The 17443-nt window shown below is 47.2% G+C and overlaps 1 protein-coding gene across 1 annotated transcript in view; it reads right to left on the reverse strand.

Moving 5' to 3' along the window:
• The window catches only part of EFCAB11 (EF-hand calcium binding domain 11), a 418365-nt gene that overhangs the window by 302625 nt on the left and 98297 nt on the right, over positions 1–17443 (reverse strand). Inside the window, exon 3 of the mRNA XM_078662054.1 lies at positions 11752–11797. Coding sequence (XP_078518180.1) covers positions 11752–11797 — 46 coding nt within the window. The remainder of the gene's footprint in view (positions 1–11751; positions 11798–17443) is intronic.

Consider the following 17443-nt stretch of genomic DNA (forward strand, 5'->3'; position numbering starts at 1 on the left):
GGCAGCAGCATAGCGGAGCTCTGTAGCTAACGAGCCATCTCCAGCGAAATCCGTCCACTAATCCGAGTAATCGTAGCGTCGTCACCGCACCATCGGAACCCCTTCTAGATTCCCTGGGGGACTGACACCCGAGGAGCTACACCGTGTCCACCACAGGGGCCTGGTCTGGCGCCAAAAGCCGGGGACTCCAGTAAAAGTCTGCGCCGGCGGGACCCGCGACCAGAGGCGGAGACCGGCGCCGAACGCGGAAAGGTACGTCCGACAGCGCCGCTTCTCGAACCGCTGTCGGAGCAGAACAGGCACAGCTTACCCTCGCCACCGCTAAGCAGAATCACCAGTACCAGTGGCGGGCTTACAGCGGAGTAGTCGATAGTGGCAGGAAGACGCCCGACCAGTACGGGCGCGAAGTGCAGGGGCGGACGGGACACGGCAGCGGCCCGCGATCGGCCGCCAGCGACATTGCGAGTGAAGGGAAAAGGGAGACGAACAATACTACGCCCCAACGACTCACAAGGGGGCCCACCTAGAGGCACACTTACACTGCCTTCACGATAATTTGGCAACAACTGTACTGCACCAGACAGGACGAAATAATTAAATAAATAAAGAAAAGCACACTAAGCCACCTCTAACACTGCGGCGAACTCGGCAAAGCGGGCCTAAAGGCAGCACTGGACTCAGCCACCGCCATAGGCCGTCATTCCGGACAAGGGGAGCAACACACGGGCGCACGAACGGCAAGTCCCTAATACCACACCCAACTCAGCACCACCTCCACTTGGCGAGCAAACGGCACACCCACTACACGACCCTACCTCCCTCTCAGCTACTTGTATCTTGGGCCATCCGCTATGTCTGGAAGAGGGACCAGAGGCCACCAGGCCCCAAAGCTGGACAAGTTTGCTTACCAAAAAGATCCGCCAGACAACACAGCAACAAGAGGGGACCCACAGCGCTCGCCGCTTCAAAACTGTGGAACGCAAAATGACATCGACAAGGTCACCCTACTGGATGTAATGTCCACGCTGAAGGCGATGCAATCCTCGATGGGCACGATATCAACGGACGTCTCCTTAATAAGGGCGGACCTCGCAAAGATGTCGGACCGGCTCGTGGAAGTGGAAAAGACAACCACCGGACTAGTGAAGGACACGTCAGAGCTTCAACGGAGAGTCCTACAGTTGGAAGATGACAACGCCACGCTGAAATCCAAACTGGACGACCAAGAGGGCCGCTCAAGACGCAATAACATAAGTCTGGTTGGTGTACCGGAGACGGAAGGTGGCCATGCCCTGGACCTCTACGTCGAGGATCTAATTAAAAATCAGCTCCAACCCAAAGGACTATCAAATTTTTTCTCAATTGAGCGCGCCCACAGAGTACCCGGAGGGAAAGCAAAAACAGGGGCAGCACCCCGCCCCATCCTCATGAGAGTCTTCAACTTCAGAGACCGGGACGCCATTTTACAAACAGCCCGCACACGCCGGCCGATACGAATCGACAACGCAGAAATTAACTTCTACCCAGACTATACGGCTGCGGTGGCTCAACAACGACGGGGCTTTACGGACGTAAAAAAGGAACGAAGAGCACGTGAACTCAAATATTCTATGCTTTTCCCAGCAAAACTGCGCGTCGAATCAGAAGGGAAGACATGGTTCTTTGAGTCGCCGCGAGACGCCCATGAATGGTTGGAGGGATGGAGACCGGCCAAAGGACCTAGGAATCGTGGCCCTCAGCGCGGCAACGGCAACGGAAGCCCACGGATCGCCGACGAGACGGAATAGCCGAGAAGCAAACACAACAATACCGGAGGACTCTTCCAGGCACAAACCGGGCGACACCGCACATTGGACTGAAACACCTGAGATCACCCCCTGTTAAGGTGAAAGAGACGCTACAATGGCGACCAGATAAGAGAACATTTGTCCTCGGAAGCAGGGGGCCAGCCGTGGTAAGAAACTGACCGTAGGACAGCGGGCCCATGCAGGTAAGACATTCTGATCTGGACACGCACTGCATGGTATTAACGGAGAAGGGACTCGGCAGCGGACGCAGAAGTCTCACCCCCACGAACTAGAACTATAACTTTAAGTTGGGACTTTAAGCACTCTGCTCAGTTGGGGAGGTGGAGGGTTCTTGTTCCACCGGGCAGGGAGGCAGGGAGGGGGGTAGGGAATTTACACGTTTTATGTTTGACTTGTTCATGTTCTTTGTTACTGGCTTTGATAATTCACACATGCACACATGCAGCACGGGCTCAGGCTCTTCTTGATGCACCCAGACACATCACCTTGAACGTGACACGCTCTAGGTAGAAGCTTGTCGCTCCAACCATACGCCACACCCACCTTACAGACCGATCCCTAAGCGACCCACAATACTTGTCTGATAATGTCTGGCTGACAGCCCCAACTCCTACACAGCAGTCAGCACCGCGACTACAAAACTAAGACGCACGCGATGACGGACAATGTACCAAAGAGGCCTGATCCCCCAGGGAACACACTGGTATCCCCACCACTGACGATCATTTCCTATGTGAATGGGCTGGGCCATAAAATTAAGAGGGGTCTGGTGCTACAATACTTAAAACGCAAGGCACCAACGCTGGCCCTGCTACCAGAAACACATTTGACAGGCACAGCATCTAAGGCACTGAACAGGTGGGGCTTTAAAATGGTTGCACATTCGGACTTCTCCTCAGGCTCCCGAGGAGTCAGCATACTAGTCAACAAAAGCGCCCCGCTGATAGTCAGGAACACATGGGCAGACGACCAGGGGCGGTTTGCAGCAGTTACATGCCAGTGGGAGGGACGGACCTATAATATAATATCAGTATATATTCCCCCAACACTCCATCAAGGGGCCTTCCAAGATCTTGGAAAATTCCTACTTGAGCTCCCAGAAGGAGACATGATTGTGGGAGGGGACTTCAACGCAGTACTCAGTACGGAGATAGATCGCCAACCTCCGCGACCCTCAGCGAGACCCAACCAACTATTTAGAGACTTTCAGGGCGCAATGGGACTGCTGGACATATGGAGACTGCAACACCCAACTGACCGCCACTACACATTCCGCTCGGGAGCCCATAATAGCCTCTCCCGAATAGACTACATATTCACATTAGCAGTCTCTCCTGAACGAGTGACGGCGATAGAACACCTACCGAGAGGAATATCAGACCACTCACCGGTCTCACTCACCTACACTACACACCCCACGAGGCGACAAAGAATATACCCAATCTACCCGGGTTATTTAAAAAACCACAAAATCTCAAAAGCATTAGACACTGCAACCACACAATACTTTGATGAAAACCAAGCATCAGTAGACTCTCCATCGATCCTTTGGGAAGCGTTCAAGACAGTCATTAGAGGACAGGCCATCTCCGCCATAACTAGCCATAAAAAAGACCAAAGGCAAACAATAGAAGCGCTAGAATCAACATCCTTAGCAGCAGAAATAGCCCATGCAACCAACCCCACAGAGGAAACGGCACACACGCTCACTATGGCGTCGAGCGAATACAAAACTTATGCAGAGGAAATGGCCAAAAACAGACACACAAATACACTACACAGGATCTATGAACTGGGCGACAAAACAGGGAAAATGTTAGCGTGGCTTGAAAGGAAAGAAAGAACGGACAGATGGATACCACAGCTAACCTTACCAGACGGCACGCACACCTCGTCCCCCCAACAAATAGTGGAAGAACTAGCCTCCTACTATGAAAACATATACACTCCACGGGGTAACATGACAGAAGAAGACTGCATAGCCTTCCTACACGGCATACCACTCACCACCGTCTCACAAGATGACGCACAAGAGCTTGAGCGGGACCTTAACGCAGAAGAATTGGGAAAGGCACTGGCAGCGGTACACACAGGCAAAGCAATGGGACCGAACGGTCTGCCGGTGGAATTATATAAAGCATTTGCCCGACAGCTGATCCCTAACATGCTTACCATGTACACTGATTGCCTAGCGCAGGGTACATTAACGGCGGAACAACGGTTGGCCACCATCGTAGCAATACGTAAACCTAATAAACCTCCCGACCACACGTCCTCTTATCGATCTCGCTAATAAATGCTGACGCGAAAATATTGGCGAAACTGCTGGCGCTACGACTTCAACCTTACCTCACAACACTAATCCACCCGGACTAATCGGGCTTTATGCCCGGCCAAAACACATCGCTTAACCTGAGACGGTTGAATGGGGTACTTCACCGCATCCCTGACCTTCGAGAAGAGGCAGCCGTCCTCTCTCTGGACGCAACTATGGCGTTCGACCTTGTTGAGTGGCCATTCCTTTTTGCAGTACTCAAGAAGATGGGCTTTGGCCCCAAATTTTGTAGTTGGATCAAACTACTATATACGGCTCCTCTAGCACAAGTGGTGGCCAATGGCCATACATCCCGCGTGATTGCCTTGGGGCGTGGCACGCGACAGGGGTGCCCCCTATCCCCTCTCTTGTTTGCCCTTATTTTGGAACCGCTAGCGGTAATAATTAGAACAGATCCGATGGTCCGCGGGATCACATGGGAAACGGGCTGGGAAGATCGCATATCCTTATATGCCGACGACGTATTAATCTACCTCATGTCCCCGGCATCATCCATAGCTACCCTATTAAACATACTCAAGACCTATGGTGAAGCCTCAGGATATACCATAAATTGGACTAAATCGCTCTTATATGTATTGCACGGCCCAACGCCCACGCTTCCTCCCGACTGCCCACTACAAACAGTGACCAGGGGCTTCAAATACCTAGGCATTTATGTCACTCCACAGGCCACTGTCTTTACGGAAGAGAACCTGCAGAAACCCTTGCAGAGGCTCAGGTCGGATAAGGCACATTGGCGCTCCCTCCCACTAATGCTGTTGGGAAGAGCGGCGCTCTTTAAGATGCTTTCACTCCCACGGTTCCTCTACGCACTACAAAACACCCCATTCCCGGTCCCACTTACCTACTTCAAGGCAATAGACGCAGAAATATCTTCCCTGCTCTGGGACGGGAAACCGGCCCGTATAGCAAACTCCAAATTAATCCGTAGCTGGTATGACGGGGGGATAGCACTACCGAGTGTCAAACTCTACTATTGGGCAACACAGTTGACAGTAGTCAATCAATGGTTACACGCCCCTCACAATGATCCCGCTTACAGTTTAGACAGAACACTACTCCCCGCAGACCAACTGATGAAGGCCCTTTACACCAATAAACGGCGTCACACACTCACTGGCCCGACGGCCCACACAGTCAAAATCTGGCACACAGCTCAGAGAACCTTGGGATGGGAGGGGGTACTCACGTTGGCCACCCCGCTTTGGGACACACGCCGCCTGGGAACCCTGGCTAACACCAAGGGTTTCCGGCAGTGGGACCTCATAGGTATTTCAAGAATAGGGGACCTATGGCACAGGGGCGACATTATCACATTTGAAGCCCTGCAAGAAAAATACGGAATGGCGAACACGGAACGGTATCACTACACGCAAATTAGACACGCCCTAAGGGGAGCCATCCCAACGGGAACAACCCTGGTTGAATCCTCCCCGTTGGAGGATAGACTCCTCACTGATCATCTTGAGACGAAAGCAATTTCATTAACTTACCGCAAGCTGATAAACAATCTTCCAGACCCCACAGTGGTCCTCCGCAGCAAGTGGGAAGTGGAATTAGGGGATATAGAAGAGGAGGACTGGCTATATGCCCTTGCCTCAGCCAGAGACGCCTCCATACCGTTTCGACTAAAACTCATCCAATTGAAGATTCTACACCGAGTCTATTATTCCCGCACCCTACTACATAAATTAGGTCACGTCCCGGGGCCTGAATGCCTGAGGGGTTGCGGCATCCCGGGAACTTACTTCCACACTCTATGGGACTGCCCCAGGATAAAAACGTACTGGACAGGAATACTGTCGGAACTTTCAACTGCGAGCGGGGTGGAAATACAACTTGACCCACGATGCTGTCTATTAAATATCTGGCCGCCCACAGATCTTAACCGGGGGCGGCAGACCTGGGCAACACTGGGCATGACATTAGCAAAGCGAAACATAGCTAGAAAATCGGGATCCGGAACCGTTCCCACAGGTCACAATGGGGGAATGATATGGACACGGCAATGGTGGCAGAAAAGGCGGTATTTATTCACAGGGGATGCCCAAGAAAATGGTCCACTATATGGGGCAAATGGAATACACACCGAGGGGACATATGCGAACCACCACAGGAGATGTCTGAACTGACAGCGAGCCCATAAAAGGGGGCAAAGGGAATAACACAAGGTAACGGACACAGATACCCACTCGAGATTAGTAACTGCGTAGAACTACAAACCAACATGACCCGTTTCTGACATGAAAGCTGGGTATTAAAGGTCCTCCACACACACAACAGGTGGGCTCTGCCCAGGGAGAACTATACCCAAGGATCGCCTCGATACTGTTGACACGAAGATGATGTGCCGATTGTAATTGTTCACTGATTACCAAATGTAATATTATTGTTGTATAGTGAAGATGCCAAAGTATATTACTTGCATGTACGAAAACGAACTCTACGTGTACTGTTACACTGCAAAAGCCAATAAAATTGTTTAAAAAAAAAAAAAAAGAATGCTCCTACGATGCGGACCCTACCTAAGTGTACCTAGTATGTATGTGGGTGGGTGTGAAGCCAAGAATCCCCTTGGAAAGAGCCAGCCCCATTACCTGATGGGAGAGAAGGAAGGACCCCGGCTTGGTCACGAGTCGGACACCCCACAAGGGATGTCAGACTGCTGCATGTTGAAGCTTCAGCATGCAGGGACCTCCGTGTCACTGTCAGCAAAGAAGCGTCTCCTTTAGTTACCTAGTGATGGTGCAGTTCTTTTATACCAAAAAGGTAGCTTTGGGGTTTCTACCACAATCGATATGTTATGAGCACAATTGTGTTAATGAGCCTAAATCAATATTTGTTATTCAGCCCGGTCGCCCAAGGATGAAGATAGCAATTACTTTTGTACAGAGTATGATAATACTATTTTGTACGTCATGTGCAGGGGATTAAGATATGATGCTGAGAATCTTTGTGCATAATAAATGAGGGTAATTTCAAGGAAACCAATCGACATTTACTCAGCACATAATTGAGTAAAAGGTCATTGCTAGAATCATTATGCAGAGCAAGGTAGGACAAATGTAGGTAAAAGGTTGCTTTGCTACTTGGGCCTAGTTTAGGGAACATAACAAGACCACATTGGTTTATGCAACGTTTTGGGCTCCGCTTCAGTGTTCCATGCCAGGCCACACCGCAGCCAGATGCAGAACAGACAAAGGCCCTCATGTAGTGCAAAGTCAGTAGTTGAGATCGATTGAGGCGGTCCCCCAGTCTTCACCATTCCCAACTAGTCAACATGAGGTCCCTCAGGCCCATACCACGAAGCCACATGCACCCAGGGAGGACCCTGCTACACAGTGATGGTCAAAGATGGGTTTCTCACAAGCTGCCAGTGAGTCGCATGCTAAAGGCCTAAGCAGCCCCTTTACTGCAGCTCCAACAGGGTGCTGCTGTGCAACCCAACAGCAGCCCACCTCAGCTCCATCAGCCACGCTGCTCATTTCCTGTATCACAGGCCCCGGTTGTGGGTGCGGCGAACAGGCCCAGTCTCATTTTCACTCCATGCAGAAGCTTAGGTAGCTAACTCAGCTGCCCCTCTACAGGCCTGCGCCCCAGGACCAAAAGGCATCTCTGTCACCGCCATTGAGAAGGCCACGGCTGGGAAGAAGCTGAAGGAAACTTGGCTGGATCGAAAGCTCCCGCAGTGAGCGTTCAGCTAAGGCAGTTTTGATACTGCAAGACCTCTTGGTGGAGTTTGATACCGTACCCAATGACCGGCTCCTACAGAGGTTGCGGGAGTGTGGTATTGGGGGTACGGTTTTCAGGTGGTTCTCCTCCTTTTTGGAGGACCGCCGACAAATGGTGTGGTCTTCTCCTTTTTCAGCAGATATTCCCCCAATGAACGTAGGGGTGCCTCGGGGAACAGTACTGAGTCCTACTTTATCCAATATCTATATGGCCCCATTGGCAGCCCTGGCGGAGGAATATGGAGCAAAGGTGATAACTTGCGCCGATGACTCTCAGCTGTTCACGGCTGAGAAAGATGAGCAGCTAAATGAACATTCGATCCACATATGCCTGACCAAAGTATTTGACTGGTTTCGTCAGAACCAATTATCCTGCAATTCTGCTAAAACAAAAATTATGTTCTTTGGACATACACCGAAGATAAATGGCGGAATTGGTGGCCCCAGACTCAGCCACCTCCTGCATGCCCTGTTACTACCGTCAAAAACCTGGGAGTCATGCTAGACTCAACTTTGTCCATGAAATTCTGGGGCCCTCTGGTTGCCTATCTTCTTTCCCGCGCCCCTTCTAGCAGAGTTGCCTCCCCTGCGCTCTCTGCCGGCCCTGGGTCCGCGGGGGCCGCTGCTGTGGACGATGCCTGATCATCTTCTCAAATCCCGCCCTATGAATGCGCTGCCTGTTGATCCCTCCCGGGATTGCATCTCCCGCGCTCTCCACCAGCCCTGGGTCCGCCGCGGCCGCGGCTGAGGCCGATGCCTGATCATCTTATCAAATCCTGTCCTATGAATGCGCTGCCTGTAGATCCCTTCCGGGGTTGCCTCACTCGCGCTCCCCGCCGGCCCTTGGCCCGCGGCGGCCGCTGGTGCTGGTTTCTGCCTGACCTCCGACGGTCGTCTCCCTGGCCGTCCCTGCGCCTTTGACTCTGGGATTCCCGCCCTTCATGCTCGCCAGCCCAGGTGCCTTTCTTGCCAGAGAGCACAGCAATGCCACGCCAATGTTCCAAAATTGACTACTGCTTGTTCGCTATCTACTGTTTTGGACATGGTTCTGATAGTATGTGACCTGCCACCTTACATGGTGTCTTGATATGAAGCTTATTTCTTGTAATGCGTTGTTGTATTGCATCTTCATTAAGAAAATGATAAATAAAAAAATAAAAACTTTGTCCATGAAATCGCAGGTGCAATCTGTGGCAGGCACGTGTTTCGCACTACTGAAGATGATTAGAAATTTTCTTCCTCTGCTTCCTCAGTCCCACAGACAGATTGTGGTCCAAGCCCTTACTCTATCTAGGCTGGACTACGCAAATGCCTTTTATTTGGGAATCCCAAATTACCTACTAAGCCGCCTCCAGGTGGTCCAACACGCAGCCGCTAGAGCAATTATGCTGGTATTACCAAGGACCCACATGACTAGCCATCTAAAAATTCTTCATTGACTCCCAGTGAAAAACAAGATCCTTTTCAAGGCCCTTGTGCTGGCCTTTAAGGCCTTACACAATAACGGGGCCCAGTACATTCGGAAGAGGGTCATACCTTATACCCCGGCCAGGATGCGGGGATCATCTCCACAACATCTGTTGGCAATACCAAAATTTTCTCTGGCCAGAAAGGTTTGCAGATCCTTCCAGGTGGTAGTCGGAAGAATATGGAATTCCCTCCCCCCCAGTCTTAGACAGGAACACGAGCTTCTTAATTTCAGGTGCCAATTAAAAACTTGGCTGTTCACCAATAGTCGCAGACTTTTATAGCAGTCCTTCCTCATCTCTTCTTTCTCAGGGGATACTTCTGTTGCGCCAGCACCGGGACACTCTTCAGAGTAGCCGTGCGCTATTTAAATCCCCCATAACATTAACATAACATTAACATTAAGCCACAATCTTGGCCACACCCTCTCACAAAATCTTTAAGGATAAGAATCAGATCAGTAATGCTCCTACAAGGAGGTATGTACTATTGCAGAACAGTTAAATACACAATGAACGTAACATATATTTTCGTTCTCATGCACTCTGGAGAAGAATGGGAATACACACCCAAACGCTAAAGTTTAAAGACCACCACATAAAAGAGAGATTGGGACCTCAATGACAATGAGACAGATGTGCACCTTGCCCCAGTCAACATTTGTAAAACCTGCTTGCACTGAAGTGCTGAAGAGAATTACACTTTAATTTTTAATCTGAGGTCTTACAGTGGGGCTGAGACAAGGACACTTAAGGCTCGAACAGACATGAAGATACAAAATGACCTTTCAGAAACCAGCGCCATTTAACAAACATGCACGGCCTATCAGAGCAAATACCGGTAGATGGCACCGGATTCTGTGACTTTACTGAGCTCAATGGCAAGCAGCTGACATGGAGGGTCATGGCGAGACACAGAAGCAATGCAATACATGCGATAAGCTAAGACAACGACTGGCATTGGGAGTCCTAGAATCTCGTTCACACTAAAGGGACTCTGATCTATAGAAACCTTCCCATTTCCAAGTGGAAGCTCACAAGCTATTCCTTTGAATTAAGAGGCAATGGCAAAGGTGCTCTATACAAACAGAAATCAAAATAACATAAGAAAATAACCCAAATAGTTGGCAGAATACCAAGGCATGTCATGGTAGAACCAGGATACAGATAGTAAACCCCACACTCGTGAGGAGAATGTTCTAGTACAGCGGTTCTTAACCTTTTGACTTTTGTGGATCCCCTCTGAAAGAATCCGGGAACCCCCAACTGAGTCATTACTGGAAGCCGGGGACCCTCTTGCCTAAGCGATTTCTAGGATTTGAACCTCTAAACAATATTTAAAAAAGTATAAATCAAACAAATGGTCAAATATGGAAATATTTTATTTAATACTCAATCAAATATAATAAGTTTTCAAATTGTCAATGTTGTTTCTTTAATTGTGTATACTTTATTAATTTACATTTTTTATTATATTTAATTTTGTAAAACAAACGTTCGCGGACTCCCTAAGTAGGCCTCGCCTGCCTCCAGTTGTCCTCAGACCACAGGTTAATAACCACTATTCTAGTAAATTGCTAGAACATCCCAGAGTGTCTCTCACCTTCCCAGTAGATTCAAAGGCAATTCCATGGCCGCTGCAGAAAGTTCAGCAGGAAGCTGCCAAGCTTCGAAGGAGCTCCAGGGGTTACCATACCCTCTTCAGCTCTTGATCCACAATGAAAAATTGAATCAATGGGTCTCTGTAGGCAACTGCATCTCAAGATTGGCCCAGGACTTGCTATTGACGACTCATGTACTAGTTGAATTCAATATTTTTACTTCTGGTGTTAGCCAAGACCTTTTGATTTTACTAAATTATATACAATATACTTTACTGATGGGGGGGCGCTTTCAGTCAGCCTTCTTCATCTATTGGTCTGTGGCAGTGTCATTCAGATATTTCTTCTGACAACTACAGCATACAGCTAGGGACAAAGGCTCAATCCACTTTATACGCTGGCTAATTTCACTGTGAATGATGAAATTCTGCTCTTTCACAAGGAGCACATCCGCACACAAAGTTGTTCCCTTCAGTGCCAAAGACTACTAAAGCAACGTGCTTTTTTTACCCTAAATATTGCTGCTTTTTTCCAATATTTTCTGGTTTTATATTGTCATGGGCGCAGAGGTTCGCCAACAGTAAAGTTTTACAAAACAATATGACAAACATAACACGCATTGACAAAAAACAAAAAGTATGCCAGCGAGGGCCAGACCTCTTGGCTCAGTCCACGCTTGTTTTAAATGGAACCTATTCTCAATCTGTAGCAGCGCAGGGCACTTCAGTCATTCAGTTCTACAGACAACCATTGCCAGCATGACCGGCAGAAATGTGAGAGTTGCTGCGATCAAAGTCTGTGAATTACCTTCAGCGTTTGTCCGCCCCCTTGATATCATTGAATCCACCTCCGTCTGAAAGGAACAAAAATAGAAGCATTTCTAACGTGTTACCAAGAAGATTATAGAAAGCGCTCAAATGAACAAGGACCCGCTTCTAATTATAGCAAACGCCGTGGGAGTACACCTTGAGTGGTTTGCAAATAGCAGCAGACTGCAGGAAATTTTGCTAGACATGCACAATATCACGGGCTTTCATCAAACTCGCATTACGACGGCAACAGCAGCAGCATTTCCCATTGTCTGTCACAACTTTGTCAGAACTGAAAACAAAGCACCTAGGCTTTTATATTTTTTAATAGTTTTGTATGCTTCTGATCAGCTGATTAGAGAAAAAGTGCACCCCTCGGTCAAAGCCATCACTTCACAACTGAGGCTTTAACACTCCCCAAAAAAACTTTACCTGGCCAATTCAATAAACCTGTGATTTCAGAGGGTACTAGACAAAGAAAAGGGATACTGAGATACAAATAATGTTATACCAAATACCACAGTGACTTGTTTTCTTTAAGGAACGGTTATCCTGCCTCTAAACTCAACGGAAGTACCACAGGGGTTTGTATGTCAAAAAAACTAACCAAAAAAGGCTTTCCAGAACCAAAAATCTAAACCATCCTTCTTACATCCTACTAAGCTTCATGTCACATCAATTACTTTGCTCCCAGCCCATCCCAACGTTAAACATGTGAAGACTAAAGAGTGAAGTTGATAAGTGAGTTGTATATAGAACACGAATTACATGCCACACCATGGAAAAAGCAGTGCTGCTTGGCACCCCCCGAATCTGAAAACTGATGGATGCTTTTCAAGATCTGGTTGCCCTGGGGGATCCAAAACTCTCTTAAAATCCTCTGTCAATTTAGCTAGAGACATTCCCCAGTATAGACAGCTATTTGGCTCTAAAGTGCACAGCTTTTACAAAAAGTGAGTAAAGGCAGACATGGCCCCTTAGCAGAGAATGGCAAGAAGAAGATATTGGGATGATAACGTTTTCTGATTTCCGGAGAGGTAATTGCCCAAACAGAACAGCACTGCATGGTACTTGAGACAACATACCAAAGAAAGCCTTCATTTCTGAATTGCCCTGTAGACAAAAATAGTTCATTTATACATTTATCTATTGTTTTTTTTATAGCACACACAGGTGATTACCTCCTCTCCTTCCTTGTTCCAATATTTATGTGATATGGGGAGGCCGCACCTCCACCGGACAGGCACTGCCATAAAAAAACTTATTTTTTTTTAAATAAATTCCTTGAAAAGAGATTTTACCTCCATTATTTAGTATGCCCACGTGCTACATAAGATACGAAAGGGGACTGGTACCAACAGCACTTCCTGTTTGTTTAGGTGCCAGTCTTCGGATGGGTTCCCCCTACTCCAGCAGGGCTGGAAATGTCTCTTATCAAAACAAGGAAGAGACACAATGCTTGGACTCATCGGACTTCTATTTAGGGGTGTGTGAAAATTACATCATTTTCTGCACTCAAAAATTATTTTAATGGCTTGCACGGATTAAAATAAAATCTACCCAAAATGTCGCTCACATTAAAAAAAATACCTGAACGGTGCATTTCACGTTGAAATTTCTTCACAAAATCAGTGGTGCAATAGTGTAATTTCTGTAATTCTGCATACATTTCTTTATGTGAAATTACCGGATTAATAAACATTTCACCTGGGTCTACTGTAATAGCAGAGGTGGTGGGTTCTATGCCACTTCACCCCAAGCCTCTCTACTCTGCACCACTCTACTCTAAGCCAATGCACTCTACACTGGACCACTGCCCTCTTCACCACTCCAGTTTAGTCCACTCCAGTCTACTCTGCACAACTCAACTCTACGCCACTTCGCTCTCCTCTGAAACAATCTACTTTATGCCACTGCACTCTACGTCACTCTGCGCCACTCCACTCTATGTCACTCCACTCTACAATATTGCACTCTGCTCTGCACCACTGTAGTCTAAACCACTGATCTCTACGCCACTACGCCACTGCACTCTTCATCACTCCAGTCTAGGCCACTCCACTCTATTCTACTCTGCACAACTCCACTCTACGTCACTCCATTCTACCATACGCCATGCTGCAATACTTCACTCTACGCCACTGCACCTCCAATACACTCTATGCCAATGCACTCTACTCTGTACACTCCACTTTACGTCCCTTCACACTATGCCAATCCACTGTATGCCACTCTAATCTACAATCCCACTGCACTCTCCACCACTTTACACCATTACTCTACACACTCCAGTCTACTCCAAAACAATCTGCTGTACGCCATTGCACTCTACTCTGCACCACTGTAGTCTACACCATTGCACTCTGCAGCACTCACTCTACGCCACTCAACTCTCCACCACTATACTCTACTGCACTCTATGCCACTCTACTCTGCACCAATCCAATCTATGCCAGTGCACTCTACTATGCACCACTCATCTACGCCACTGAATTTTACACCACAGAATTCTATTCTGTTGCACTCTATGCCACTATACTCTCTACACCACTCCACTATAACACACTCCAAGGAAATGTGCTCTACCCTACTCTGCACCACTCTACTCCGCTTTACTCTATGCCACTCTAGTCTGGGCCAATACACTCTACTCTGCATCACTCTACTCTATGCCACTGCACTCTACTCTGCACCACTGCACTATGCACCACTACACTCTACTATGCAATACTCTTATCTATGCCACTACATTGTACACTGCTGAATTTTATACTGCTGCCCTCTACGCCACTGCACTGTATGCCACTTTACCCGGTCACACTCTATGCCAATGGACTCTACGTCCGTCTGCTCTATGCCACTCCACAGTAAGCCACGCTACGCCATTCCGCTCTTTGCCATTCCACTCTACAACACTCCATGCCACTCTCCTCTATGCCACATACTTTTAGCCATGCTGAACAGTACCCACGGTGGCGTACAACATGGCTAAAAATGCATTGGCAATGCCAATAGATCTTACATAGGCGAGACCTATTGCCTTTGCCAATGTTTTTTTCCATTTTAACTATTTTTTCTTTCTTACCATAGGGGTTGGGGCGTCACGAGGAAGAGCAGTTGGAACCAAACCCTCAAGTAAGTTATAACCTTTCTGACAGTGGCTAACTGGTACATACCACCCTCAGGTGGTCATTTGCGGTCTGAAGTCTATTGTATGGTAAGGATAGCAAGAGATGTCTCTTCCCAGCTTTTAGCCACTACAGAGAAGCAAACTTGGGCTTCACCTTTGAACAACAATGACTGCATCAAACATGGGGACTGCAGACACCAATTGCGTTGAAGTAATTGGTAAAATGAAAGGATTTACAAGAACTGTCGATTAAGGAAGCTTGCACTCTACTTGTTTTGGTAAGGTGTTTGAACAAATTATTCGTAAATACTTCAGTGTCTGGGGTTATGTCCAACGTCCTCAGACTAAGGCTACGGTTTTTTTCCCAAAAAAGAAAAGAAAATGGTGTTCTTTGTAACATCCTCTGTACAAAAGATCTGAGCAGATTCATAAATCCACCTCTAAAGAGAGCCATATTATAAGGCATTTCTTAAGCATCCCAGCATTCAATAGCATTCTGTATTTGCTTTGCCTTCTCAAAGTAATTTAAAGGGTCAGTCTGGATTATTCCTTTTTTCCTTTACATCTAGTGGCAGTTTATACTAGATGCCTGGTGTTTGGTCCTGGTCGGCAAAGGGTATGCCAGCCCTTTCTCAAATTTTCCTCCTGATTTTATGATTCTTCAGACCCCTTGTCCTGAGGAACAGCAGAATTAATTTCCCTTGAAGGAAATGTTGTGTGGACTCTCTTATGAAGCTTGTTCTTAGTAACTGTGGCTCTTTGTGTGAATATTTAGTAAAGAATGCTTTTGATTTCATCTCTCTCTATATTCAGTTCTATTCAAGTTTCACATAGGCCTTGCACAAGAGGGGCTAATGTGGGTCTCCTTAGAATGAGGCCTTCCTCGTTTTTGGTCTCCCCTTCACTATGTGTCTGAATTAGTGATACATTTAAGGGGCAATTTTTATGTTGTTCTGTCTATATCAACACTTCAGTTTCAATGGTGTCTTGCTACTACTGGGTTATGACAACATGCCCTGTGTCTCAGTGATTGGAATATATATGCCCTTTTGACCTGCTTTGGGTTGATTGTTTTGGGTCTTGTAGAGTTCTTATTGTGAGATTTCTTTCAAAGTATTATTGATCTAGGCTCTAATTCTTTCATAGGAGACGGAATAAACTTGTTCCTCCAGGATAGGGTGCGAGTTGTCTCTTCCCATCGAGGTTGTCAACTAATTTCAAGCCGTAGAATAAATTAACTTTTAACCCAATGTTTCGTGGAAGTTGTTTTCAAATCCTTCTTTCCATTGTTTGGATCACTGCATGAAGGCAGTTATCTCTTGGCTGACACTTGAACCTAGTTTACTCCCCCTGGTGGCATTCAGGGTAATTTTACAGGCACAATGGCAGCCTGCGGGTTTTTGGTACTGCCTCAATTTTAGATATTTAAGGGGCTACTTTTCAGGCTCTCCCTCTACGTTCAATTTTCCACTACAGGTCAGATTTAACTGATGACTTTAGAAATAACATGAATGGTCTTTACTCAGAATGGATGATCGCAATGAAAGCATACGTCCTCATTGTGTTAGGATTGGGAATAGGAAGGAGATGAGGTGTAATGTTTAGATTATTTACTGGAAATGTTCATTGCTCTGATTCTTCCTTCCTCGTCTTCTTCATGCCTCGTTCCATATTATTTATAAACCACTCACAGTCACTGGTGGAGCTTAGTTTGTGATCTTGGTCTTTTGTTTGCCATTAGCAGGAAGTGCTGGTTGCACTAATCCCTTTAATATGCAATGCAGCCCACAATGACACAGGGTTCTTCAACAAGCAGTTTGTCGCCTTCAGGTGGCTCTTCAGCTACCTGTAAGTAGTTCTCCTGTGTGCACTCCAGCCTAATATAAATTAGAAGCACCGACTTCACTGGCAAACCACAGACACTAATAAGTGAGTTTGACTTTCATGCTTTTACAAGTCAGTCCATTAACTCTGCCTTTAGGTGAAGAGAGTGCAAAAACAACAATGTGATGGTATAAATGTGTCAATCAACAAATGTCATGGTCACGGCAATTTCTGCAATCCACACATTTCTGGTCTTCTCAGAGAGACATTCCCATCCATCCTGGGCCATCAAATGCATTCCACAAAAAAAAACAACACCTTCAACAATCAATATTATTTCATCATCCCTCCAAAACACCAAATTTATTTATTTATTTATTTATTTAATGGTTTTATAAAGCGCGTAGTAACTCGATGAGCATCCCAGCGCTGGCCTGTTTCTCCTGGGGCTTCAGCCGCCTGACTGGGGTTTATGGTTGCGGGAAAAGGAGGGTCTTTAAGGATTTCCTGAACTGGAGATGGTTTGATTCTGTCCTCAGACTACGTGGTAAGCAGTTCCAGTGTTTGGCCGTGTGGACTGAAAAACGACGGCCACCGGTTTTGGCTTTTTTGACTCTGGGTACTGAGATGAGATTTTCCCCGTTGGACCGGAGGTCTCTTTTCGCTTTGTAGGGGATTAGGAGTTCTTTAAGAAGGGGGGGACCGTTGTTATTGAGGGTCTTATGGGCCAGGCAGA

This window comes from Lissotriton helveticus, chromosome 9 (assembly GCF_964261635.1).
Source record: "Lissotriton helveticus chromosome 9, aLisHel1.1, whole genome shotgun sequence".
NCBI lineage: Eukaryota > Metazoa > Chordata > Amphibia > Caudata > Salamandridae > Lissotriton > Lissotriton helveticus.